Source organism: Penicillium brevicompactum (assembly GCF_028827555.1).
Source record: "Penicillium brevicompactum strain IBT 35665 chromosome Unknown utg000009l_segment0_segment0, whole genome shotgun sequence".
NCBI lineage: Eukaryota > Fungi > Ascomycota > Eurotiomycetes > Eurotiales > Aspergillaceae > Penicillium > Penicillium brevicompactum.
Genome location: NW_026623212.1, coordinates 794,417 through 817,128, shown reverse-complemented (window position 1 = coordinate 817,128; position 22,712 = coordinate 794,417). Strand labels below are relative to the sequence as shown.

The 22,712-nt window shown below is 51.7% G+C and overlaps 11 protein-coding genes across 11 annotated transcripts; 6 read left to right on the top strand and 5 right to left on the bottom strand.

Moving 5' to 3' along the window:
* Positions 1-318: 318 nt before the first annotated feature.
* Positions 319-1,822, top strand: N7506_011758 (uncharacterized protein; the record flags this gene model as incomplete). The annotated part of the gene is made up of 3 exons (XM_056961049.1): positions 319-402; positions 492-964; positions 1,021-1,822. The coding sequence occupies 3 exons, from the start codon at positions 319-321 to the stop codon at positions 1,820-1,822; spliced, it is 1,359 nt and encodes a 452-aa protein (XP_056805583.1).
* Positions 1,823-2,258: 436 nt separating this feature from the next.
* Positions 2,259-2,852, top strand: N7506_011757 (GFA family protein; the record flags this gene model as incomplete). Its single annotated transcript, XM_056961048.1, has 4 exons — positions 2,259-2,366; positions 2,418-2,579; positions 2,648-2,768; positions 2,821-2,852. 4 exons carry the CDS (start codon positions 2,259-2,261, stop codon positions 2,850-2,852), a joined length of 423 nt encoding a protein of 140 aa, XP_056805582.1.
* Positions 2,853-3,575: 723 nt separating this feature from the next.
* Positions 3,576-4,585, top strand: N7506_011756 (uncharacterized protein; the record flags this gene model as incomplete). The annotated part of the gene is made up of 2 exons (XM_056961047.1): positions 3,576-3,647; positions 3,728-4,585. The coding sequence occupies 2 exons, from the start codon at positions 3,576-3,578 to the stop codon at positions 4,583-4,585; spliced, it is 930 nt and encodes a 309-aa protein (XP_056805581.1).
* Positions 4,586-4,719: 134 nt separating this feature from the next.
* N7506_011755 (isovaleryl-CoA dehydrogenase) lies at positions 4,720-6,239 on the bottom strand (the record flags this gene model as incomplete). Its single annotated transcript, XM_056961046.1, has 5 exons — positions 4,720-5,134; positions 5,184-5,461; positions 5,519-5,849; positions 5,926-6,013; positions 6,062-6,239. The coding sequence occupies 5 exons, from the start codon at positions 6,237-6,239 to the stop codon at positions 4,720-4,722; spliced, it is 1,290 nt and encodes a 429-aa protein (XP_056805580.1).
* Positions 6,240-6,748: 509 nt separating this feature from the next.
* N7506_011754 (putative 3-methylcrotonyl-CoA carboxylase, beta subunit (MccB)) lies at positions 6,749-8,559 on the top strand (the record flags this gene model as incomplete). The annotated part of the gene is made up of 2 exons (XM_056961045.1): positions 6,749-8,193; positions 8,265-8,559. 2 exons carry the CDS (start codon positions 6,749-6,751, stop codon positions 8,557-8,559), a joined length of 1,740 nt encoding a protein of 579 aa, XP_056805579.1.
* A 446-nt stretch (positions 8,560-9,005) lies between these two features.
* N7506_011753 (uncharacterized protein) lies at positions 9,006-10,074 on the bottom strand (the record flags this gene model as incomplete). Its single annotated transcript, XM_056961044.1, has 8 exons — positions 9,006-9,426; positions 9,497-9,506; positions 9,559-9,587; positions 9,643-9,665; positions 9,719-9,798; positions 9,865-9,891; positions 9,969-10,000; positions 10,064-10,074. 8 exons carry the CDS (start codon positions 10,072-10,074, stop codon positions 9,006-9,008), a joined length of 633 nt encoding a protein of 210 aa, XP_056805578.1.
* Positions 10,075-11,497: 1,423 nt separating this feature from the next.
* On the top strand, positions 11,498-12,474 carry yop1 (putative membrane biogenesis protein (Yop1); the record flags this gene model as incomplete). Its single annotated transcript, XM_056961043.1, has 6 exons — positions 11,498-11,551; positions 11,720-11,926; positions 11,994-12,002; positions 12,121-12,184; positions 12,238-12,295; positions 12,351-12,474. 6 exons carry the CDS (start codon positions 11,498-11,500, stop codon positions 12,472-12,474), a joined length of 516 nt encoding a protein of 171 aa, XP_056805577.1.
* Positions 12,475-13,145: 671 nt separating this feature from the next.
* On the bottom strand, positions 13,146-16,967 carry N7506_011751 (peptide synthetase; the record flags this gene model as incomplete). The annotated part of the gene is made up of 1 exon (XM_056961042.1): positions 13,146-16,967. The coding sequence occupies one exon, from the start codon at positions 16,965-16,967 to the stop codon at positions 13,146-13,148; it is 3,822 nt and encodes a 1,273-aa protein (XP_056805576.1).
* An 810-nt stretch (positions 16,968-17,777) lies between these two features.
* On the bottom strand, positions 17,778-18,572 carry N7506_011750 (sulfotransferase family protein; the record flags this gene model as incomplete). Its single annotated transcript, XM_056961041.1, has 1 exon — positions 17,778-18,572. The coding sequence occupies one exon, from the start codon at positions 18,570-18,572 to the stop codon at positions 17,778-17,780; it is 795 nt and encodes a 264-aa protein (XP_056805575.1).
* A 439-nt stretch (positions 18,573-19,011) lies between these two features.
* On the top strand, positions 19,012-19,633 carry N7506_011749 (HD domain-containing protein; the record flags this gene model as incomplete). The annotated part of the gene is made up of 2 exons (XM_056961040.1): positions 19,012-19,130; positions 19,192-19,633. The coding sequence occupies 2 exons, from the start codon at positions 19,012-19,014 to the stop codon at positions 19,631-19,633; spliced, it is 561 nt and encodes a 186-aa protein (XP_056805574.1).
* Positions 19,634-20,646: 1,013 nt separating this feature from the next.
* N7506_011748 (Aldo/keto reductase) lies at positions 20,647-22,671 on the bottom strand (the record flags this gene model as incomplete). Its single annotated transcript, XM_056961039.1, has 3 exons — positions 20,647-20,845; positions 20,905-21,068; positions 21,136-22,671. 3 exons carry the CDS (start codon positions 22,669-22,671, stop codon positions 20,647-20,649), a joined length of 1,899 nt encoding a protein of 632 aa, XP_056805573.1.
* Between the last annotated feature and the right edge of the window lie 41 nt (positions 22,672-22,712).

The following is a 22,712-nucleotide window of genomic DNA, read 5'->3' as shown; positions in this document are numbered from 1 at the left end:
CATGGTGACTTAGCGATATCCGCGGGACAGACCTTCCTGGATAGGAATAGTCTAGTTCCACCGATGCGGATTGAGTCAGTATACTATGAGTAATTACAGCTTGGGCTCATGGTATCTCGAAGGATTTTCATGGACAATCTTTGCTCTGGAGGATTTAGTCCCGCGCCTGGTCAGGAGGTAGACAGCGCTGTCGACTTTCTTCTGTCTTCTCTTTATCTCTCTCTCTCTCATCACCTCGTACAAATACAACAAAGATTCTCCACTGGCTAACATTTCTCATCAATCGCATTGAGAATACTTAAATCAACCCAACAAGCTATGGCGACTACGATGAATCCCCTCAACATGTTGAGCAGGTGGTATTGGGGAGTGACACCCGAGGAAGATGTGTTTGATGCCAAAGTATGTACAATCGAGCTTACTCTTTTCATTAGTTTGATTGAAGATGTCTGGAGAAACGAAATCAGGATGTCTAACGTCTGATTCCGCAGCTCCATCTCCATTACATCCCACCTTCAAAGAAATTCACAATGGAAGATCTGAATCTCGAATCTAGTCCTTCCGCATCTCCTGTTGCAGGAACAGTGCCATTCTCCCTTCTATCAGCCGAAGGAGTCAGAGCTTATCGAAGAGCCCTGTTCCGCAAAGAGGTGATAGACAACTGCGCCAGCTCTCCTTTCCCGGGAACATTGGTACTACGCGATGCAGTGAAAAGGTCGAAATTCATCAATGACTTCTGGATGCACCCCGAAACAATGAAAATTGTCTCGGAGGCTGCCGGTGTACCTCTGGAGGTGGTGATGCCAACGGAGATAGGACATACCAACATCCAAGTCCAAGGCACTACTATTGCGGAGATGTCTGGAAATCTGCAAGTCGAGCCATCGGTTGAGAAGCTCGAGCTGAGCCCTGAAGATCGAGCATATGATCCTTTGAATGACACCAAATCCATCATACCCTGGCAGTATGTTGATTGAACCAGTTTATGATTCTGATAGCAGAAGAGCTAACACATGATAGCTATGACTCGTACCCCTACGTTTGTGTCCTGATGCTTAGTGAAACCGAAGGCATGATTGGCGGGGAGACATACATCAAGAAAGGAAATGGAGAAGCTCAGAAGGTCGAAGGACCACAACTTGGACATGCAGTCATGCTCCAAGGGGGAGAAGTGTGCCATCTAGCTGCTCGTGCAAAAGGCGTGAAAGAACGCATCTCTACCATCACCTCCTATCGCTCAAAGATGCCAGGCGTCTACGACTCCAGTTACATAACCAACGTTCGACCATACGCCGACACATCTTCACTTTACTCCGAATGGGCCCACTACCGCCTCCGAAAAATGAGAGACGAGCTGACATATCTCCTCGAGAAAGCTGAAACCGAAGATGATCCGGCGCAAGAAAGCAATACTATACAAACCCTCATTGATCACCAAATCGATTACCTGCAAAGGACATCTAGACAAATGGTGGATCCAAAGTACACCCAACAAGTCATCAATCGCCTTGGCAAGCCAGCATATTATGATGCGCCGAGGATTTGGAAAGTTGTCCAATCACTTCCAGAGTTTGAGAGTCTTGCGTCGGCAGCGGATGCGAAGCGACAGTGGATGCCGGAAAGCTGTTGGTGGATGGACCTACAAAACTCGATTGAGAAGATTAGGATCGGGAAGCCGGTTCAGAGCGCACTTGGAACCGCTGTGTTGGAAAAAGGTCAGTCTTATCATATGGGAGATGAACTTTTGCGCCAAGGGCTCAATGAAGTGTTCCTGGACTGGCTCGATGACTCGGGTCTCTGGGAACTCTACTGCAAGGCCTGAATACGATCTACTTCTAGCTCGGAATATGTGCGTGCATCATGATTGAAAATACCAGAATGATCTACTATATGCAAAAGTAGACATATTTGTCCTAAAGCCGAAGACTACCGTGCCGCTTTGTGGACCTATAGGGCTTGATTTATTTCTAGGGTTATCGGTAGGTGGTTGCTCGACTCTTCAAGCTGGCATCCGAACCTTTGGCGACTTGAGTTCGAAATTCAGATGAACAAAGAATACCTTCCATTGAACAGGGTATTCTGTAATACTGTAGTTGAAAACCACTTGAGCGCATCCTTACATCACTCACAACTCCACAAAATCAACCAGGTCGACAGCATTGATACTTGTACACAGTGACGTCATGATAGCCTTCCGGCTTTTCTGAGCCATCTTCCATAAATGATTCTTCCAAAATGTGATTCGTATCATCACCAAAATGCCAAAATACACAGGCTCCTGTTTCTGCCACAAGATCGAATACAATCTATCGCTGTCGTCCCCCGAGGATGCGCGGACCTCGCTCTGCCACTGCCGAAACTGTCAAGTAATCAGACTCCACACCTGTATGCCGATCGCAAGGCTAACGAACAAACAGAAAGCATTCGGAACTAACTACGGATTAACAACCAAGGTCCCCAAAGACAGCTTTAGCTACACGAAGGGAAGCCCGAAACAGCATGCCGCCGATAATGGCTCTGGCGTGACGATCTACCGCGAGTTTTGCGACACCTGTGGTAGTTTTATCCTGGAGTATGGGGTACGTGGGGAGAATTTGAGAAAGTTACATAGCCTGCGAACCGAGAACGCTGACTGAGACCTTTGTAGGAGATGGCTAAAGACAAGTTTCGTTACATCACCGCCGGCTCTCTCGATGATCCGGAGGCATTGGCACCTAAGGGCGAGTTCTTCTGCAAGATGCGAGCGAGCTGGATGCCAGAAATCCCCGGTATGTTTACAGCATTAATCCAGTCGATGTGATGTTGTGCTTACACACGCAGATGTCTTTCATAAGCGTGAAGTAAAAGAGTGAGGTAGGATAGTATGTCATGGGTTCAGATTGCAGCATTAATTTATCCAAGTCTCCGTACGCTGCTTCATTTGTGAGTAGGCAACAGTGATAATTATCTATAGTAATAGAAAGCTGATAGGATGATGAAGGGAAAAGGGAGTTGAACACGGTAGGCTGTTCTGATGAATTCCCGGCGTATTAATATATTGGATTAAGATAACCAACGTATGTCTTGTCGTCTGGAATCTCATTGGAAGGCGTTTTCTCGGGCGCTTCGTCAAGCGTGGGAGAGATTTAGTCAGACTATTGCATTTGCTTGTTCTGTTGCATGGGAGAAGGTGTCGAGGTCAAACCCATGACGAAGTTGAAAGTAGACATGTCAAGAGTGGGTTGCTCAAGGGCGTATTTACTTGTCATTGCTCTCACCTCACGGCACTTTTAGACCGATGGAGTTGTCTTTTGTGTTAAGATGAAGAGAGCAAAGAAGTAAACAAAACGTCCCAGTACAAAATCAGGGCCTATATGGGCGCCAAAAAGAGACATGATTGGACGTGGAGGGATCCACTACCCGTGAGGCTTATGTTAGCAGATGGCAATCTTCAATCAGCCCTTTTGGTCTGCACGTCAGCTGTGCACCATTCCAAGCACTGTACATATTTCGTGCTTCTAGCAGTTGACGCTTGTCACTCATTACTGCCTTGACGGTCGCTACCAATACTTTGTTGTCCCTTTCCCACCTGCACCATGTCCGACGACGAAGAATACTATGAATATGAAGAGGATTTCATGTACGAGGACTTAGTCCCAGACATGGTGGTATGTACAAACCCCAATCCATGCGACCAGCCGGTCGCATGCGCTCAGCACAACACCCTACAGATTCTAACCCTTTCCAGGACGACCTCGCCGCCTCCTCGTACTACGAAGCAGCCCTGTACGAAGACCCAGCGTACGACGTCGAAGACTATTTCAGCGACTGGGACTACTATTCAGACGATCATTACGACGACGATCCAACCGCCGAAACAAGCGCCGAGCGAAAGAAACGGACCGAGCACGCGGCCGCTGCGAAGCGAAGAACAAAAGGACCTTCCCGCAAGACGACCACGGTCCCCACAAAGTCTCCCCTGTTCCCAGACACAGCGACGTTCCAGGGCGTGTTGTGGAAGTCGCCCGCCCTAGATCGCGACGAAGATGTCGCTATTCTGTACGAACCGGACTCGGGCGAGAAAGTCGCGCTGCTGGCGAATTGGCGCGAGGTGTTCAAGTCTTCTCAGCCTGCGCTTGATAAGTCGAAATTAAAGAGGAGGCGCGCGGAGTCGGAGTCTATACCGGATGAGGAGGCAGATAATGAGATGTCAGATTACGAGGAGTCGGTTGTCTCGGAGGAAATGTCGGATGGGGACTCGCTTGCTTCAGCGGAGGATACGGGCGATGCGTCGAACACGACGCCGGACCCAGAGCCGGATGCCCGTGTGTACAAGTTGGCTTCGCCGCCTAAGGTTGTGATTCCTATGATTTCGATGGTTTCTGCGGATACCGAGAAGAGTCCGGCTAAGAGTCCTGCGAAGACTCCAGTGAAGACTCCGGTGAAGGGGGCGAAGCGGGGTCGCAAGCGGAAGGCTGCTGTGCAGGAAGAGACACCTTGGGAGAACTCTGAGCCTCGCTCCAAGAGGGTCGAGTCGCGGAAGGGAGGTGGCGAGAGGGCTGATTCGTCTGCGCCGGTACGTAGGTCGGCCAGGCAGAAGAAGTGAAGGGGTTTTCTATATGTAGGACCTTTGCATGGCCATCAAATGATTGAAACGAACCGAAGGCATCTACGGAGTACTCTCGGCGGCATACTATCTTTTTTGAGTTGAACAAAAAAAGAACTAATTTTCTCTATCTGCTAAGCGTACTCTTTGTTAAAGGCGCGACCAATAACCATCCTACGGATTTCGCTAGTACCAGCTCCAATTTCATAGAGCTTTGCATCGCGCAGCAGTCGACCAGCGGGGATTTCGTTGATGTATCCGCTTCCACCCATCAGCTGGATAGCGTCGAGGGTACATTCCGTCGCACGCTCGGCAGAGTAAAGAATTGCACCGGCACAGTCATGGGTGCGAACGCTCATCTCCCCGGGTGTCACGGCGGAGTTGTCCACCTGGCGTGCGGTGGCATATGTGTAGGCGCGCGAGGCAGCCAATTTAGTATACATGTCTGCAAGCTTGCCCTGGATCAATTGATTATGGGCAATGGGCGTGCCGAACTGCTTGCGGACGTGGGTGTAAGGAAGAACCAAGTCGAGTGCGGCTTGCATGATTCTGCAAAAGGTTATTATGTGAATAGAGAATGGTTGATGGGATAACATACCCTAGTGGACCTGCACTGAGGACGAGTCGCTCCAGGTCTAACCCTTCCATCAGGACACGAACTCCACGGTTCACCTCCCCGAGAAGATTTTCTTTGGGGACGAAAACGTCCTCGAAGATGAGTTCGCCCGTGTTCGAACCGCGCATACCAAGCTTGTCTAGCTTGCGTGCACATGAGAAGCCCTTGAATGACTTCTCAACTATGAACGCCGTGATTCCCTTGGAGCCTAGCTCGGGCTCTGTTTTGGCATAAACGACGATATAGTCTGCGTCCGGGCCCTTTAATAGTATTAGCTGATTGAAGATGGCACATGCTACTCTGATCCCACAACTTACGTTGGTAATCCACATCTTAGTTCCGTTTAATAGCCATCCTCCGCCAACCTCTTTGGCGGTAGTCTTCATGCTAACAACGTCGGAGCCAGCTGAATGCTCTGACATTGCTAGAGCACCAACCTTCTCGCCTGATAGTAAACCAGGCAGAATGCGCTCTTTTTGTTCGGTCGAGCCATTGAGCGAGAGCTGGTTCACGCAAAGCTGGGAGTGAGCCGCATAGGAGAGGCCAATGCTTCCTGATGCGCGACTGATCTCTTCCATCACCACACAGTGCGCTTGGTAGCCCATGCCTAAACCGCCGTACTCCTCGTTTGCTGTAACGCCGAGGAAACTTGGAGTCCATCAGCATACGAATCACCGTGCACCTTCCAATGAGGTTGCAATTAAGACATCTGGAAACCACTTACCCGGCATCGCCCATTTTCTGCCACATATCCGCAGGGAACTCGTTCAGCTCATCTGTCCGCTGAGCAACCTCGGCTGAGATCTCACGCCCTGTACTGGCATTAGAGCGGCAATTCGCCATTGGAACGTGTCACTTACTTGTAAAATCCTGCACGCGCTCTCTAAGCTCCAGCAGGTCATCGTCGGATGGGGGGACGAAGCCTGTGGGGTGTTTCGTTGACACTGAGCGGAAACATGGGGTGAGTGCGGGGATGCGGTTGCGTCTCAGGGCGCGTGTGGAGGCGCGAAGTAGAGACGGTAGCTTTGTAGAAGCCATGGCGGAAGATGTGTGGTGGTAGAATGCAAAGTCGGGGCAATGATTACGGAGGACGGAGCTCTTTAAGTAATATCAATGTCTCGTGCGGGAGCGGCAGTCCTCGGCGATCAATCTAGGTCCGCGTATACAACGTTGCGCTTATACAACACTGTACCATGCGAGCTTTCTACTTCCACCGTCCACCGAGTGTACCTTTTTCTTTTTCTTTTTGTTTCGGAGTATTCATCGTCTGACTAGTAAGTTCATCAATATTATTTACACATAATAGCTATATCTTGCAATTGTGTCTCCAATGTCATGACGACGGAGCGGGTAGAAGCGGCAATCGTCGCACCTCCGCATCTGGGGAAACTCCAGCTTTTGTGCCTCGCTTCTTCATAAAGTCTCCTTTACCCCAGACCAGACGTATATTTCCAACTTTTCCAATTTGACATGGCCATCAAGCCCCTGAGAACTTATTCCTGACCCATAATCATCACTCATTCCACACCTATTCCACGCTCCCCGCAATGCGCGCCCCTTCCCCGCTCGTCCTTCGGACCTGGGGATCACGACTAGCTCCGCGAAGATGTGTCCCATTATGCCGTTCAAACATCACTCGTCCCGCAACTAGATCAGTAGCAAGCTACACACACCCTCACCATGCCTCCGCCCTCTCCGTTCTCCCCACAGCAGTGGACACATCCTCACCAGAATATCAAGAAAACAACCAACAGATGCAAGAGCTCTTAGATCGCATGAACGAGCTCCATACGAAGATCGCTCGCGGAGGAAATGACAAAGCACGTGAGAAGCACATTGCTCGGGGCAAAATGCTTCCTCGAGACCGAATCTCTGCTCTAGTCGACCCAGGCACTTCCTTCTTGGAGCTATCCGCACTAGCAGGACACGGTGTCTACGATGGCGAAGATGTCCCAGCCGGCGGTATCATTACCGGTGTTGGAACCGTGGAGGGTGTCAATTGCATGATTGTCGCAAATGACAGTACCGTCAAGGGCGGTACCTACTACCCCATCACTGTAAAAAAGCACCTTCGCGCACAGGCAATCGCCCAGGAAAATCGCCTACCTTGCATTTACCTGGTTGACTCTGGTGGTGCAAACTTGCCTCATCAGGCAGATGTCTTCCCTGATCGTGACCACTTCGGCCGCATCTTCTTCAACCAGGCTCGCATGAGCTCACTCGGTATTCCGCAACTGTCTGTGGTCATGGGACCTTGCACGGCGGGTGGTGCCTACGTACCCGCAATGAGTGATGAGACAATCATCGTCGAAAATCAGGGTACTATCTTCCTGGCTGGGCCACCGCTTGTCAAGGCCGCCACTGGCGAGGAGGTTTCCGCCGAGGACCTAGGCGGCGGCCAACTACACTCTAGCATCTCCGGTGTAACGGACTACTTGGCTGTTGACGACGCCCATGCTCTTGTGCTTGCCCGTCGTTCCGTCGCGAACCTCAATTACCCTCCCACTAAGACGCCACTACAACTGGAAAACGGAAATGGGGACTCACTCGTTGTCAAAGAGCCGCTTTACGATCCCAACGAGCTGAACGGCATTGTTGGTACGAATCTACGACGCCAGATTCCTGTGCACGAGGTCATTGCACGCATTGTTGATGGGAGCGAGTTTGCTGAATTCAAGCGTGATTATGGCTCGACGTTGGTAACGGGCTTTGCGCGCATTCATGGCCATCGCGTTGGAATCGTTGCTAATAACGGCATCTTATTCTCGGAGTCTTCGCTCAAGGGAGCGCATTTCATTGAGCTCTGTGCTCAACGGCGAATTCCTCTCATTTTCTTGCAGAACATCTCTGGTTTCATGGTTGGTGCTGATGCCGAGAAGGGCGGCATTGCAAAGAATGGAGCCAAACTTGTGACGGCTGTGGCTTGTGCCGATGTTCCCAAGTTCACTGTTGTCTTCGGGTCTAGTGCTGGTGCTGGTAATTATGGAATGTGGTGAGTGCTCGCTGCGGTTTGCAGAATCCCTGCAGATTCTGTTCTGATTTGGCTAACTTGTTTTGTTTAAGTGGTCGTGCTTATTCTCCTCGTCTTCTCTTCATGTGGCCCAATGCTAAGATCGGCGTCATGGGCTCTGAGCAACTCTCTGCTGTCATGGAGGCTGTTGGCAAATCTGCGGATCCAGCTCTGAAAGAACGTATTGATCGTGAGTCAGAAGCCACTTTCTCCTCGGCCCGTTTGTGGGACGATGGTGTCATTCCACCATCTCAGACCAGGAAGATGCTGGGTCTCGGTTTGACGGCTGCGCTGAGTGGCAAGTCCGAGCCAGATATTCAAACCAAATTCGGTGTGTTCCGGATGTGATGTAGTGGCAAGTGAAACAAAGACATATGGATGTCTCGGGCATGATTAAACAGCAAAATGCAAAAACTGGCTTGCTCGATGTTCATTTTGATCTTCGTATCTTGAGAAAATGCAAATGGTAGAGTCGAAATATGCACAAGGCCAAGCGGAAACAGCAAATCCCAAAAAGAAAGAAAGCACTTTTATCCAATTCGTGAAAAGTATTTTTGTTTTCCGGGGTCCGGATCAACCAAATCTCATGTATGCCAAACAAGGAAAAGCAACGTATGACCTCAAAAGCACAGTCCAAACAGCGGGGATGATACATGATCTGTGACAGCAAAGCATGGTTCTATGAGAGACATATCATCAGGAAATAGCATCAGTCATATATGACATGTCGAAAAACATCGGAGACGTTAGGTAGCAGGGGTTCGTATCGCATGAAAACAAAAGTCCGAAGATCTTCAAAGAATGACACACGGCCCGCGCTTCCTCGGACGACGATTATCTCTTTTCCGGTCATGACGGTTGGGGCCTTCTCGCTTCCGGCTTGGATCGCTGCTGCTCCTTGAACCTTCGGAGTCCTTGCGGATGATCTGGCGGCACAGGTCGATGAAGACTTCGTTGACATTTGCGCGGCGTCGCGCTGACGTCTCGTAGTAAGGCGCATTGCCCCAGTTTTGAGATAGACCGAATGCGCGCGCACGGGGAACGGCCCGGTCTTCTTCCAAATCCGATTTGTTGCCTACTATGACGATTGGTACGTTTTCGTCGTCTTTGATTCGCATGATTTGTTCGCGCAGCTCGGAAAGTTCGTTGAGAGAGGACATGCTGGTGATCGAGAAGACTAGGAGGAATCCTTGGCCTTGTTTCATGTACAGCTCTCTGTGGTGTGGTTAGTCGGGGGTGTCTCGTGGGAACGGTGGCTCGATCGCGGGCTGAGATCTAGATTTACCTCATTGCCGCTGGGGGCATGTTAGCTAGGATCTCAAGGTCAGTTTTGACAAGGATACGTACTGAATTGTTCCGTGCCTGCGGTATCAAGGCTGTAGATTGTCGGTGTTTAGTGTCGTGCCATAGATCAGTCACCAACGGACTCACATTTCCAGTATGCATTGTCGCCCCTGTGAAGCTCGGTTAATGGCTGTGAATACCCCATTGCTGACAGACAACTTACGTCTACCTCGATTTGTTTCCGATATGAGTCTTCGATCGTTGGGTCGTAGCTTTCAATCCAAACATTTTGAACGAATTGGGCTGGAGGTTGTAAAAGTCGGTTAGCTCTCGGAGCTCATAGTCTAGGTAGAAACGGTTCTGACAGACCTGTTAAGCAACTCTTTCCAACACCGCCTGTTATCGCGCAAAGGAAGATCTCCAGTCAGCCCATTGCTCCACGTAAACTTGTCCGGACCGAGGCCTATGCTTACCAGCTCCTAGCACAACGATATGGTATTCGCGTCTGAATAAAGAGATTCACTGTTAGAACAAGCCATTGAACAGAACAAGGGGTGTATTGACTCACTGAGGCCGCATTGAGAAGGTATGTGGACGTGTTATTTAGTTGTGACTCGGGAGTCGGAAAAGCAATCGAGGATCAGGGTCGAGTATAATGTGATCGTCCCACACGTGGTATCTAAACGACGATCTCAAAAAGGGTCTCGCAAAAAGCCAAATGCCACAAATGCCGTACACGAGGGTCTTTATATCGAGAAGTAAAGGGAGGGAGGCGGATCGGTTACATCGGTCACTGGCCCGCCTTCTGTATGCACGGATAACCCGATCGCAGCGATTCGAGGGTCCACCGAGGACTGTTGGAGACTCTGAGGCTCACGAATAATGGAGTGAAGAGTCTGCGGGCCCAAACAAGCTTAGGCGTTTCTGCATGGGATTTTTGTGGAGGAGAGAGGAGAATGGTCTGATAACGGGAGTTAGCCTAACCCTTAGGTTGCGAAACTCTCCTCACCTTCTTCCCAATCACATCATCTGCTATGAAGCGGTGAGGTCTGCAATAAAACCTGCGGTAATCCCGTCACTTCTTCAATTTGCCAATTGCCAATTGCCAGCAAACAAGGTCCCTATGTACACAAGAGTCACGTGTTAAATCACGTGTGTCTATCTACGGTCCGAGGGGGAGGTGAACACAGTGTTAGGACCGAACACAGCATCTGGGTGAAGTGAATGTCACGAGGAACTAACATTAACCTTCAGTGTTGAATGTGAGTATGGAGAACTTATCACATTGACTAATGGTTCAATAAGCATAGGCTCAAAGGAATTGATGCATCAAATCTGGAGAACGGGCCAAGTGCTGCAGGGGTGACAGGCCCACCAAGAACTGCTTCCGGTTTCATGATGAAATAATAATGGGGAATGGAGTCTTGATTTACGAATACGGAGTCAATCTTCAGCAGATAAATCTGTTTATACAAGTTTTCTGGATTTATGATTGATTATCGTATTGGGCAAAGCCCTATACGTCACGTCCAACTATACTAGTACCCAAAAAGCAAAGAAACCCCGAGTCGATGTATCTGCACACAACGAACCTATCATCTGTTTGAAGCCGGGCGTTACGCCTAAAATTCGAGTTGAGGCCAGTTTCACGTTCTGGTATTGAACAGAGTGCTGACCTCGGTAAGAATGGATATTCTGCGCACACTGAGGAGCTTTAAATAGATATCATGTACAAAATATTATGCGATCCGATCATCTTGCAACTGGATATCGACTATAAACATCTAGACCAATAACAATGTACTTTATACTCCGTCGCAGTCTTGTGTACCGTCCTTGTACCTCACATTGGTTTGCCGAATACGTCATGAAAGCACGTGATCAAGCTAGCCTCTTGTCTCAGCTTGCCAGCTCTCCAGTTGCATTCTCATATTCCCATCCCTCGCTCCATTGTCATCCTAACAGCTTTTTGTTTTGATCCCTCAAACATCAATCAGCAGAAATGGCTTCTTTCCAGGATCGTGCTCAGCACACCATCGCCCAGCTCGACAAGGAGGTACGTTTCTATTGTGTGTTTCGCTGGGGCCTCAGGTCTAGCCCTCACCCGGCTATGCCGTGCACCAGCAGCACCGCATCGCGATCGCATCGCTCGGCTTCCTGGCTATGATTCCAACGCCGAGCATGTCTGTCGTCGTACACTGGAGCTAATTTGATTTCGTCGCAGCTTTCCAAGTACCCTGTCCTTGCCAACCTTGAGCGTCAGACCAATGTCCCCAAGGTCTATGTCATTCTTGGTCTTGTTGGCATCTACTTCTTCCTTGTCTTCTTCAACATTGCCGGAGAGTTCCTTGTCAACTTTGCCGGTTTCCTTCTCCCCGGTTACTACTCCCTCCAGGCCCTGTTCACCTCCAACACTCAGGATGACACCCAGGTAAGAATTTTGCCCTTATACCCCTCATTTGCTCAGTGTCGAATTCGCTAACTCATTATCTCTCTAGTGGCTCACTGTATGTTCCCATAATTCTATCATCAACTGCGTCGCAATCTCGCGGATGCATGAGATGACCGGCGCACCGCCGTGCACGTGACACGTTTGACAGCGACTGACACTAACATCTGACTTAGTACTGGGTTGTCTTCGCCTTCCTGACTGTTGTTGAGAGCGCCATCAGCGCCGCCTACTGGTTCCGTACGTCATCCCGATTCGAAACCAAGCTTGATTATTTACTGACGTGACCACAGCCTTCTACTACATCTTCAAGTTCGTCCTGATCATGTGGATGGCCCTTCCCCAGACCAAGTATGTCGCTTCTCCAGTTTCAGCCCAAGACCTACGTGACTAACCAATTTTCCAGCGGTGCCCAAATTGTCTTCCACTCCTTCCTCCAGCCCGTGGTTGGCCGTTTCTTCTCCAGCTCCGGTACCTCCTCCAACCTCCGCGCTCAGGCCGAGGCTGCCAGCAAGCCCCACTCCACTTAAGAGGTTTCTCTCTTATCTTGGCATGGAATCGCATCGACAATATAAATTCCGTGTACACCTATATTTGTAGGATCGCGGATTCGATTTCCAGTGTCTTTCGGGACACACGCGCGAAGTGGAGTGGTGGCTCAGAGCTTCGTTGCGTGGCTACGTATAGTCATATGAAGTAGCACGATGAAATAGAGAGGGCCCGTGAAATGTTGAGACGGGTCCGGGGTTTGGATATTTGCAATATCATGTTGTTTTCTTCTTTCTTGCAGTTTTGTCTCATAGCAGTGGTATGGTTCTTTGGTCCGTGTATCGATGTTACAAACGCAGTATGAAATTATGTTCACAACTTTACTCTCGATTACTCCGGGCTATTCTCGAGGTCTGTCGCATTGTCGTAGGGTCTCGTAACCGTATACCTCGGGATTCAAGCTAACATCGACCGCATACGTCCACGGGTATGCACGTTTGTTTGCGCTGAACCTCAGAAAGCCCACCCCTCATTTCTAACGAAGAAGGATATCTCAATGCTCAACTCAACACTAGCAGACAAAAGGCAACGTGGAAAAGCTCAATTGGAACAGAGTCAAAATTAAGCTCTCCTGGCATGATATTTCCCTGTTCCATAAAGCCCAACAACACGAGCCCGAGTAGGATCTCAAAGACTGGGAATAGTCAAGGACTTAGGCTGTCGCGATGGTTTGACTTGGCGATGGGATCAAAGGGGTTGCTTTTTGACGATTTGATATGGGTGTTGCTCCAATTGATCTCCGTGGATCTACATCTACATGCTCAGCATTTGACAGCATGCGACCATCGGGGTCCTCTTCCAGCTGACGCAGCGCCGCGGCAAAATGATCCAACATGCGATCAGCATCTTGCTGGACGCCGAACTTGGTGGAAATCAGTAACAGTGCATCCAGCTTCCCCTTCCCTGGATGCGTCACCAGGAGGACTGGAAACACAGGCCACGAGGACAGTATCGGCATGGTCTTGCGACAGACTAGGTCCTCGTCGACGCGCATCTCGATATGACGGTCGAAATTCTGGTGCAGCACGACCGAGTCTGGCCATGTGTCCCCGGGCCAGTCAGTACAGTTGGCGGAGATATCCTGCCAACCCAGGGCATCGACGTCGCTGGTATGGGCATGCTGCGACTGAATCGCCTGCAGGAGCTGGCGCCGTGTCCACTCTGGGCGAGCTTTTACACGGACGGGGATGACGTTCATACAGGGGCCCATCACTTTCTCCGTGCCAGTCCAGGCTTGCACAAATTGGCCAAACACCACATCTTTGCGGCCTGTCTCCTTCCACAACGTCTCCAGCCAGGCTGTCTTGATCATACTGGCCTGCGTGGTTCCTGGCAACGGATTTACTTCGGGTAACGCTCGCTCGAACACAGCCAGCGTGGCATCGCTGTTTTCGCTCAGTGGCGGCGTCAGTGGTAACACAGGTAGCGGCGCCGCTTCTAAGATCTCACGCCAGATGGTGTATGCGTGTGTTGTGCGCCGCTTGAAACATCGCTGGACATGAGTCTTATACTCACTGTGCCGCGGGATGGACTCGTTCCGGTACGCATTCCATAGCCCGTGGATCAGTGGACGTAGACATAGTGCATCATACTGCCCGTGGGAGAGCCGCATGAGGAGAATATGGTGTTGGTCCCGAAGCGCCTGCACAAGGACAAATCCAATGATCGGCTGGGTGATATCATAGCGCTTGGCCATCTCCTTCACCCCAAAGGCCTCGGTCCAGCGATTAGCATCTGCGGCGCTTTTGCATTGGTGCACCGTGAACGAGACTGGCAGACGGCGCAGAACAACCTGCACTACCTTCCTCTGGAATTTGTGGAAGACAGTGCGCAGAATAGCGTGCTGTTCGACTAGAGCCTGACAGGCGTACTGTAGTCGCGCCACATCGACAGGGCCGGTGAGATGCAAAGGAAAACAGTCGACGACCTGACCCGTTGCATATGCAGCCTGCAGCTCAAGGGATGGGTAGACGTCCTGTATATTATCGCGGTCCAGAGATGGGGGCAAATCTGCGAGGAAGCTATCGCGCAACGGTGCAAAAGTATCTGAATTCAGCTCGGACAGATCTGATACTGCTTGCGAGGCCGTTGTTGTCTGCTTGGCCACCTCCGCCAGAGGCCACTGTTGTAGAAGATGCGCCAGGGAGACTGTGAGGCCTTGTGCCCGGGCAAGTGTCACTATCTGACGTGCACTTAGAGAGTGGCCGCCAAGGTCGATGAAGCTATTGTCTAGTCCGATATCGCCGGCTGCGCAGCCCAGCACTTGCGCGCAAAGCTGCTGTAGAATCGTCTCAGGGCGCGATTCTGCATCCCGGTGTGCAACCTGGTGCACTATGTACTCGAGCAACTGTTGACGGGTGCAGGCCGCAGCACATTCGCGTAGTTGGCCGCGATGTATTTTCCCAGTGGCCGTCCGCGGTATACTCGAAACCTCAACTATAGCTGCAGGAATCATAAAGCTGGGCAGAATCTTCTGGAGTTGCCATCGCGCTTGTGTGGCCAAATGGCGAAATGCGTGTGTTGGAGGGAGCAGACTACATCTGCTGTCCCTATCTCCGGCGCTGGAAGATGGCTGGAGCTGCACAAAGGCAAGCAGCATAGGCGTCTTTCCATTGATATCGTCCGCCGCGCAGATGATGTCCGTTACCACGGTGCGGGCCGTGGACAGCAGCTGGCTTAGCTGGTGCTCCACCTCGCCCAGCTCCACACGTTGGCCGCGGATCTTCACCCTTGTACCCTTACGCCCCAAAAGGTGGAACGAGCCATCACGCGGGTGCTGACGTACCAGATCCCCCGTACGGAAGAACCGGCCCTGCGTATGGGGGCGGACCGACAGCAGCCACGGCGGATTGGCGAAGAATGCGGCCTGGGTCTCGCTGGCATCAAGATATCCGCGGCTCAGACAGGGGCTTTCCAGCACCAGCTCACCCTCTGCACCAACAGGCACCAGTCGAAGCGGGTCGTTGCGGTCGACCACCCATCCACGACCGCAGAAGGGACGACCTAAATTACTGGGGTCTGCACCATCGACCTGATGGGCCACTAGTGTCCCCTTGGCGTGCTCTGACTGCCCGTAGAGCGAGTACAGGGTGAGCTGGCGCCACTGGTGCAGATCCGCCTGACACACACCCTCGCCTACCAAAACCATCGTCTTAAGTGTTGGAACTATATCAGGGTCTAGCGTACGCGCCACCGATGGCGTGAGTGCTATCCAGGTGGCTTTTTGCGCGTGAATAGCACCCGCAAGATTGTTCTCTAGCTGCTCCTGGCTCGGAACACATAGACAAGCGCCGCATGTGAGTGGCGCCAGCTGGCTTGTTATGCTAACCACAAAGGCGTATGAGGCAAACTGAAAGACGCGCGAATGTTGATCTAACCCCACGCTGTGGCGGTAGGCCTCTAGCCCGCTGCTAAAGGCCGCCTGTGTGATCACAAAGCCTTTAGGCTCACCAGTACTGCCCGATGTGAAACCGGCGTATAGCGCGTGCTGTGGCTCTACCGAAGGTGTTTGGTACGTAGCCGCCTCTGGGGGCATATCTGGAGACGACACCAGCTCTGCGGAGAGCACTGGGACCCCGAGCTGTGCGGCGACATCAGCATGCTGCGCGGATGCCACTACCAGCTTGGCCCCGATTCTCTGGCACATGGTGCGTAGTCGGCGCGGGGGATGGGTTGCGTCTAGTAACAGAAAGGCGCCTCCAGCTTTCATCACGCCTAGCAAGACCACTGTTGTGACTAGGGATTTATCCAGCAGCAGCGCGGTAAATTGCTCTGCTTGCACACCCGCCGCCTGGAGTCGTGCAGCCGCCGCCGTGACATGTTGCTCCAGCTGCGCATAGGTCAGACGGCCGTCCCAGGCGTCAATAGCCAAGGCCTGCGGCTGCTCCCGGCACCGTTGTTGGATCAATGGCCAGCCCAGCTTAGACGATGACGCCGACAGGCCCTGGCTGTTCCAATTGGCGAGCTGGCCCAGTCCTTCGGGGCTGATACCATTCAAGTCAGCTATAGATATCGTAACCGAGGTAGAGATTTGATGCACGAGGTGGCGGTATTGGCACAGCATCATATGTGTCGTTCCGGGAAGCCAGACGGCACCGTCTAGAGCGGCGTGGATAGTGACTGTGTGATGTTGGATATCGCAGAGCACGGCGGTTGAATAGTGCTCTCGTGATGGCCATGACAGATCGTGCTGGCTATGTATATCGTGAACCACCAGTAGGGATTCTGCGAGCTCGTTCCCATTTGAGCTTTGCATGGCCTGCTTTAAAGCCGCCTCTATGGTGGTAGCTCTCGACAAGGGGATCTTCACCGAGACGATACGTTCATCTGGGTGGCACGCCGTGTCCAATATCATCACATCGCGCCAGCCCGTATAACTAGCGAGAACAACCGCCCACGCTAGCCGCAGAATGGCCGTAAGGTTCCCCGTTGGGGGACGGGGAAGAGTAATGGACTCTGCGGCAGCCAGAGGCATGGTGTGGTGTGATCAGAGAATTTGTGTCTTCAAGAGAATAAATCAATGGGTGGGTGAAGTTGTCTTACAGTTCCCCCAGAATTGAGCTATCAGATCCATTTTGATCGTGTTGGATGGAGCACATCCCCGATCGGATTTATTGCTCTCGTGCATGATTAACAAAGATCGACCTACTCCGTACGGAGTACATACATATACCGATATGCAAGGAGATATTATGTATGTGACCCTTAGGCGAGAGCCGACGACCCATGTGGATATAATGAGAAAAAGAAAAAGAAAAAGCAAGAAAACTGCTGTGTACGAAATAGCGATGCCCGATGATGCCCCAATTCCAGACCGCTTCTTACATCACTGCATGCCAAGTATTATAATCGGCGATTGGAATAGTGAACCTGTTCAAACTGGCCAAAAAGGCAAATCCATGTGGATCTCGGCGATGAGCTTCATTCCAGGCGTAATCTCAATAGAGCAGCAGCTACGGCGACGGGGTCAGACTCAACAGCTGTACAGCGACACAGTACTGTAGGGTTTATCTCGAGACCAGGCTGCAGCAGTGATGGAAGCAAGACTACAAGAGCTGGGAAGAAGAGTGCGAAGGGAGTAAGGTGAGAAAAAGGAAGATGATGGTACATTGATGATTATGGCGGGTGTGCTAGTAATTCAGGTACCATGCGTCCAATGCTTTTTGACTAAAATCAGGCATTATCAGGTATGATCATACCAACTATAGTGTATTTGACCTCAACAAAGATATCCAAACCAATTTCCAACCCGTAGGCGCCATGCACCTTTCTAGCAACCACCCTTTTACCTGAGCACCATCGCCCACAGGACTATCAAGCCCACCATAACTGCGATGCACAGGGTGATATTGCGGTCCGCATGCTCAATGCGTTCTTTGAATAGCTGCTTATACCGACGAACGGTATGCAATGTGGGAAATGGCGTCGAAGGCACCGGCTTGTCAAGAAACCGGCACAGCGGCTCCCATCCATGGTGGACATCCCACTCTAGCAGCCGCTCCGGCGGCACGAGGCTTCTAATACGCTGGCTGTGCTCCACCAAGACTTGACGGGAATTCTTCTCGAAGCTGCCGCGGTAAAAGGCGTTCCAGTTGCCCCTGAGAAAGCTCTCTTGCATCCAAAAAAGCTCAGCACAGAACCAGCTACGAAACCAGAACTTCCAACTTTCGTGCAGCGGCATCAGAGTCTCCATGACGCTGCGATGCCACGCATCCATATCCTGGCGGATATTGAGAATCACTTTGGCCTCTGGGTACGCCGCAATGAGCTCTGGCGCAAATGCCGCCGCAGCGTGGTCGGTGATGGCGGCGCAGTGTCCAATCACAGCATCAAAATCAGCGGCCGTCAGAGTACCAGTGCGCTCTCGTTTAAGTCGTAGCTGATGCCAGACGACGTCGTCTTCGGGATGGTTGACGATGTCAAACCCGTGGTAGCAGTGGTTATAGCCGAGCTGCTGTAGCGCCGCTCGCAGTGAGCCTGTACCAGATCGCGAAGGCCCGACGGCGAGGACTTGCATGGGCACCGATCGAGGACGCGATGGCGCCTCAAGGGCGTAAAGATGCTGCTTGAGGACTTCCATAGTGGATAGAATTGACCCAACGTATCGCTGGCGGGCATGCGATTCCTTCCATGGGCTTGCTTTTCAGCCCTCTTTGATCATCTTACTACGGAGTATGTACTCCGTACTCCGTAGATGCAAGGAGGAAACTTTTGAGCTGCGGTTGTAAAGTGGGGTGTAGAGAAGAAAAAGAAAAGAAAGAAAAAAAGTCGGTGTATAGCTGTACTCCGTATGGAGTAAGGAGAGCTGGGTTCCTAGGGTCTATCTGTCACACTGGCTACGTCAGCTGCAGGATAGAGATTGAAAGGACCCGAGTACAGCCCTCGTTTCTGCGCAGATTTTTCAGCTCACCCTACATCGCCATGCCCTCACTATCGACAATTCTGAAGGCCACTCGCGTCCAATTTACCCTCCCCCGGATGAGGTCTTCCAGTCGGTAGCTACATCAGTGGAAGAGCATATGGCAGCATATGACGCCTCACATAACTTCGAGCATATCCTCCGTGTAACTGCACTCTCCCAGTCTATCCTCACGGCGGAGCCGGAGGCTCAAGATCCCACCGTGGTGCTTCTCGCAGCGTGAGAATGCCCTCCCCTCTCTATTCACCGGAAACCGGCCTGGCTGATCTCCCACTTGCAGGCTTCTCCACGATGTGACTGACAAGAAATACACAAACAACGACGATGATGCATCGAAGTTGGCGGAGATACTCGCTCGCGCGAATGTCGGACCCGATCTGTCAGCGCGCATTATCACGGTCGTCAACCATGTCTCGTACTCGACCGAGAAGCGCAACCCGGAGCAGACGCGACAGGTGCTGAGTGAAAATCCAGAGCTCGGTATCGTGCAAGATGCAGACCGACTTGATGCGATTGGGGCGGTTGGTATTGGACGAGTGTTCACGTTTGGCGGAGCAAAGATGCCTCAATCCAGCATGCAACTCTCCCGTGAGCATATTGAGGAGAAGCTGATGAATCTGGAGGGCCTTATGAAGACGAAAACCGGCCGACGGATGGCCAGAGTGCGCACCGAGAGGCTGCAATCTTTCTCTCAGTGGTGGGACGAGGAGTGGGCTCTCTAGGAAAAGAAAGTAGGGTGAAGGGTGTTCTCTATCTAGGTGTGCAACTTAAAGGAGAGTATCCGACTGTTGTGGTGCTTTGAATTTGAAGCAATCATGATGAGATCTCGTCAATTGAACCAATTCCAATCAATCAATATATCAAGTTCCCAGTGCGAAGCTCGTTTTATAGTCCCGCAAGATCAGTTTCCCGGAGGCACACTCTGCCGCGCATCTTTTTAGGGGGGATTCTCAAATTTCAAATCTCGAAGTTCAACCTTGGAAATCTATTTGATTACCTTACACCCAGGTACACGCCTGGTTGCAACCCTGGAAGCTTCCAAGGTTGGGTTCCAAAATTACAGCCCTGGGGGGGAATAGGCGTCAGATTGACGTCCAGGGCTATTTTAAAGGGCCAGTTTCAGTAACGGAGGAAACAGGATATATTAAATCAAGGCCATAAGACAAATTGTTCGCTAGAACCGTGTTTTACTGTCTCGGTTGTCCTTGGGTGTCCGCATTGGGCTGGGTTGGATTGGGCCCGGACCTTGGGCAACCCATACTGGGCGCTGGGCTACGGAGTACTCTAGGGCTGCTTTTGATGAGATTGACTGGGCAATGTGTATTACCTATGCATGCACGATCGTACATAGTTCCACAAGCGGGAGGCACCTGCATAACACACCTGGGCACTAAAAAACTTTCAAGGATCCTCAAAGGGTCACATATGTACTCCGTATTAAGATGCATGTGCATATGCAGGTTTGATGTACGATCTATCTCCTTGTAGTCTATCTCAGCCGTGGACCTGCTCATTCCGAGATTTTATCTCCTTGATTATAGGAGTACGGATTACTCCGTCCTAGGTGGATAGAGGTAAATTGGACACCCCAAGATACCCGCTAGAGAAATCCGCATCACTTGTGTATCTGCCAAGAATTGACATATTTGTATGATTTGGGGCTTTGGTGGGCCCCCCCCAACAAACCCGAGCCAAGGGGAAAACTGGGCTGGGAATTTGGGCTTGTTGCGGAAGTCTAGTTATCCTCCTCCCAAAAGGCTTGCCCCGGCAGCCAGTCATCCGGATAGACTCTGCACCTGGCTTCCAGCTGGCTCAGCATACGATGCTCGATCGGCTTCAAGGTCCATCCGGTCAGGTCAAAGTTGGCGGCTATGCGCTCTGGCGTCACACTTTTAGGAATAACGCTGGTCCCCCGCTGGAGACCCCACATGATGCTAGAATTTGTTAGAAATTACCGCCAAACTGAGTCGATGGGGATGGAAGAGGTGCATACAGGATTTGCTGAGGTGTCTTGGACGTAAGTTTGCACAGCTTGGCTAGCTCCGTGCTATCATGTAGTTCGGGCAACCCAAATGCCAGTGGAGAATACGCTGTACAATGAATTCCCTGTTGCCGGCAGAATTCCACCAAGCCGTTGGATGGACAGCAGGGGTGCAGCTAAAGAAAAAACACAGTTAGCTGAAGGTAAAAAAATTGAGATATCAAGAACTAAGGAGCCACATACCTCAATCTGGTTCACAGCTGGAACCACATGGCATGCTGGATGAGCTAGCAGCGTTTTCAGGTTTCTGATGCCGAAGTTGGATACACCGATATTGCGCACGCGGCCGGAGGCGACTGCGCGCTGCATCTCCTGCCAGGTATCTGTGAAGGTCCAGCCCGGCATCGCGGCAGAGGCATCATCGGGCGATACAGCAATGGGCCAGTGCATAAGAAGAAGATCAACATAGCCAAGTCCTAGAGAGGCCAGCGACTTGTCTACTGACTCCGCCACGAGATGTTGCGAGGCATTGTCAATCTTGGTGGTGATCCAGATTTCCTCGCGCGGAATCCCCGAATCCCGCACGGCGTCACCCACCTGGTCCTCGTTGTTATACCGGGACGCAGAGTCGATGTGTCGATATCCCACGGCCAGCGCAGCCTTGACGGCCTCATAGGTCTGTCTTGGCTTCTTGGGCTTGCGGGTTCCCAGACCTACCGCTGGCATCTTGCTGCCAGTGTTGAGCTCGAACCGGTGCTGCACCAGGTCGTCGTGATGGCCATTCATCTCGGAAGATGCGGGAATGGGATCTAGGTACTGCAGCTTGTGCGACTTGAAGGAGATGTCAATGGCATTCACCGCTGCTACCGTATCTGCCATCCGGGTAATCGACGTAGAAAAATGTTCCGCACGACCTTTGACATAGTCGCCGAAGTCCTGGCACATGGCCTGAATGGCGTCGCTTTTGTGCGACTGAATGGCCATGTGGAAGGTCTGTCGGCCCTGGACATCGCGGTGGATAAGGCTTTCGCCGTCGAGGTGCAGCGAGCCGTTCGTGCCGCGTACGAGAAGCCTCTCTTCCTTGCCCAGCGAGACTTCCGAGACGTAGAGATGGCCGACGATACCGGAGGCGTCCCATCTTATAGAGGAGTGCGACTCGCGGTCTCGCGCCTGTGGCGGGCCGTCTTCAACGCGAAGGCCTAGCACACTGGACGGTCGTCCAAAGAGCCAGACCAAGATATCTAGCATATGAACTCCGAGATCGTGAAAGGTGCCCACGTTATCCAAAACGCGCCAGCCATTCTGCGGCGGGTCATACTGACCGGCTAAGGTGGCGCGCACAGAGAGGATACGCCCGACGAGAGGGAGGAAGCTCTTCAGATGGATGTAGCGCGCCTGCCACCGGCGCTGGAAAACCACGCCGATGGTGGTGTTGGAACGACATAGCTCCTCAAAATCAGCCTCAGAGTTGGCAACAGGCTTCTCCTTCAGAACTGGGACACCGGCCGCGGCGAGTTGCCTAATGCAGTCCGCGTGTAGGCGGTTGGGGACGCTGACAATGGCGAAGTCCGGCTTCCGGACTTGAAGTAGTGATTCAAGAGACGAATAGGTGGGAATATTGGGGTGACGAGCAGCAAAGGTGTCGAGCGTGGCTGGCTTGCTATCGCATACAGCGGAGATGGAAATTGAGGAGCTCTCGCGTAGGCATTCAAACCAAGTCTTGTAGCCCCGCGAACCGAGCCCGATGAGGGCTACTTGATACCTATCGTCACTTCCCATGTTTGCAGAGTATCAGGGACACGAAATCGATGCTGGAATGG